A 2,994-nucleotide genomic window follows, 5' to 3' on the forward strand; every position below is an offset into this window, starting at 1 on the left:
TACATATCACATACACACACCCATTTGTGGTTATTGATACACGCTGTGTACATCATATTACACTGACCACATACACATCCGTACCGAAACCAGGTGCTTCTTACCCATCAAATCCCGAATTTTCGTCGATTTCGGGTTAGCCTCTGCATTGCACTTTTTAATCTCTGCATTGCACTTTTTAATCTCTGCGTCGACGCTCATTCCCGAATCGACAGCCTTCTCCTCATCTGACGACGCAACAACAACCCCGAAAGAAGAGAAAACGAACCAAATAAGAGAGAATTAGGAATATGCCAAGACCAATTCAAGCCCCAAGATTCCAAAAATAGCAATTGCACTCTGTGTGTTTGTATTCTTACTGTGTGGAGTACTAAAACCTAAAACCCTAACACTGGCCACCCTACTATGTGTATGTACATCGTATCACTCTCTATGTATGAACTCTACTAACAGAACGGTCGGATCGTTAACATGATCCTTGGCAGATATCAAGGGACTTAAGGTTTGAGGAGTTTAGAAAAACCGGTAACCAGCCACGGGCTCAGCTTCATAATGAGAAGCACTCGGAAATGGTAGTCAACTGATAATGAGTGAATACGACATATACGCACTTACACTCACCAACTGATCATAAGTGAATATAACATATAATCACATACCCTCATCAACTGATCAAAAGTGGATATAACATATAATCACATACCCTCATCAACTGATCATAAGAGAATATAACATATAATCACACACCCTCATCAATTGATCATAAGTGAATACAGCATATAATCACACACCCTCATCTGAGTCACAATCAGCTACACCCGAATCCTTTCTGCGTCCAGTTGCGCTACCTACTGCAGAGACACGCGCCCGTTTGGCGGGACTTCCACCGCAGCTGTGACGTTCGTGTATATCCAACGGCAGACCCCTGGGATATTAATAGAACGTCAATGTAGGTAAGATATCAATTGAACGTCAATGTAGGTAAGATACTAAAAGAACGTCAATGTAGGTAAGATATTAATGGAACGTCAATGTATGTAAGTTATTAATAAAATGTCAATGTAGGTAAGCTATCAATAGAACCTCAATGTAGGTAAGATATCAATAGAACGTCCATGTAGGTAGTATACTAATAGAACGTCAATGTAGGTAAGATATTAATAGAACTTCAATGTAGGTAAGATATTGATAGAACGTCAATGTAGGTAAGATATTAATAAAACTTCAATGTAGGCAAGATATTGATAGAATGTCAATGTAGGTAAGATATAAATAGAACTTCAATGTAGGTACGTTATTAATAGAAAGTCACTGTAAATAAGATATTAATCGAACGTCAATGTAGGTAAGATGTCAATAGAACGTCGATGTAGGTAATATATTAATAGAACGTTAATGTAGGTAAATGTGACAGTGTGTGCATGTTCATATGTAACTATGCTTATACATTTTCCTTTATTACAGTTTGTGAACGTAGGTAAATATGTCAGTGTGTGCATAGAATGCAATGTCAGTGTGTATTCATGTTTATATATACACCTGCTTCGTGGTGTGATATAGCTTGTATATACACATTGACGTAAAGCATTCAGTATGTTTGCCTGTATTTATACTGGCATATACATGGGTGGAGGATGTCCTGCGAGAATATTCCCATACACACAACCGACACCCCGCCAAGGATAGCAACGTACAGACACCCATACCAACAACTCATATACTTGTGCTGTGGTGAGAAGTGCACTTCAAGTGCTGGCTTTAAACAACCAACCCAATAAGTAGACAGTACCTCCATGCATACATACACGGATGGGATACATGGGCCAAACATAGTCCATGAACATGTGTAGTTTACATATGTACTGCCCTAATACAACCATGCGACAGAGGTATCTCTCACACACGCACAGACCCCAACGACACTCCACCTATGGGCCCAAAACTTAAACCAAGTTTACATCTATATGTACTCACGGCCAACACACCTGCACCTTGTGCTGTAGACAGGACTGTCCCGCGAAGTTCGGTCCTTAGGCGCCACCACAGGTACACTAGACTCCACAGCAGAGTCCGTCAGAGCATTCGATTGGCTCTGTGTGTACCGTTGCAGTGTGTGTAGAACCTAAAATGCACGTGTAGTGTAGCAATGCATGCATGTGTGTGTTTGAGTATGAGTGACCTGTGTACTTGTGTGTGTGTGTGTTAGTGTTAGTGTCTGTCGCACCTGCACGGTACTCTGTATGTTTGCTAGTTACCGTGGACGCACACATATAGCAGCACACAATTACTCCCACACATGTCGCAAACCCATTTTAAATCTCACCGCCACTCGCTGTGTTCATATGAATCCATATCATACAACACGCTCAGTGCCTCTATATATCCTACAGCGTATATATAACCCATTCATATCCTACAGTGTATATACAACGCATTCATATCCTACAGTGTATATATAGCCCATTCATATCCTACAGTGTATATATAACCTCCTCATATCCTACAGCGTATATATATAATCCATTCATATTCTACAGTGTATATATAGCCCAATCATATCCTACAGTGTGTATATAACCCATTCATATCCAACAGTGTAATATAATCCATTCATATTCTACAGTGTATATATATTCCGTTCATATCCTACAGTATATGCATAATCCATTCATATCCTACAGTGCATAGATAACCCATTCATATCCTACAGTGTATACATAACCTACTCATATCCTACAGTGTATATATAACCCATTCATATCCTACAGTGTATATATAACCCATTCATATCCTACAGTGTATGCATAACCCATTCGTACCCTACAGTGTATACATAACCCATTCATATCGTACAGTGTATACATAACCTACTCATATACATTGTATATATAACCTATTCATGTCCTACAGTGTATATATAACCTATTCATATCCTACAGTGTATGCATAACCTATTCATACCCTACAGTGTTTACATAACCCATTCATATCCTA

The 2,994-nt window shown here is 39.2% G+C and overlaps 1 protein-coding gene across 1 annotated transcript; it reads right to left on the reverse strand.

Annotated features, from left to right (window-relative positions):
• Positions 1-57: 57 nt before the first annotated feature.
• On the reverse strand, positions 58-2,124 carry SARC_12240 (hypothetical protein; the record flags this gene model as incomplete). The annotated part of the gene is made up of 3 exons (XM_014293659.1): positions 58-227; positions 792-925; positions 1,986-2,124. Coding segments are annotated over 3 exons (443 nt in total), but the record flags the coding sequence as incomplete, so codon positions are not given.
• Positions 2,125-2,994: the final 870 nt, after the last annotated feature.

This window comes from Sphaeroforma arctica (genome assembly GCF_001186125.1).
Source record: "Sphaeroforma arctica JP610 unplaced genomic scaffold supercont1.2166, whole genome shotgun sequence".
NCBI lineage: Eukaryota > Ichthyosporea > Ichthyophonida > Sphaeroforma > Sphaeroforma arctica.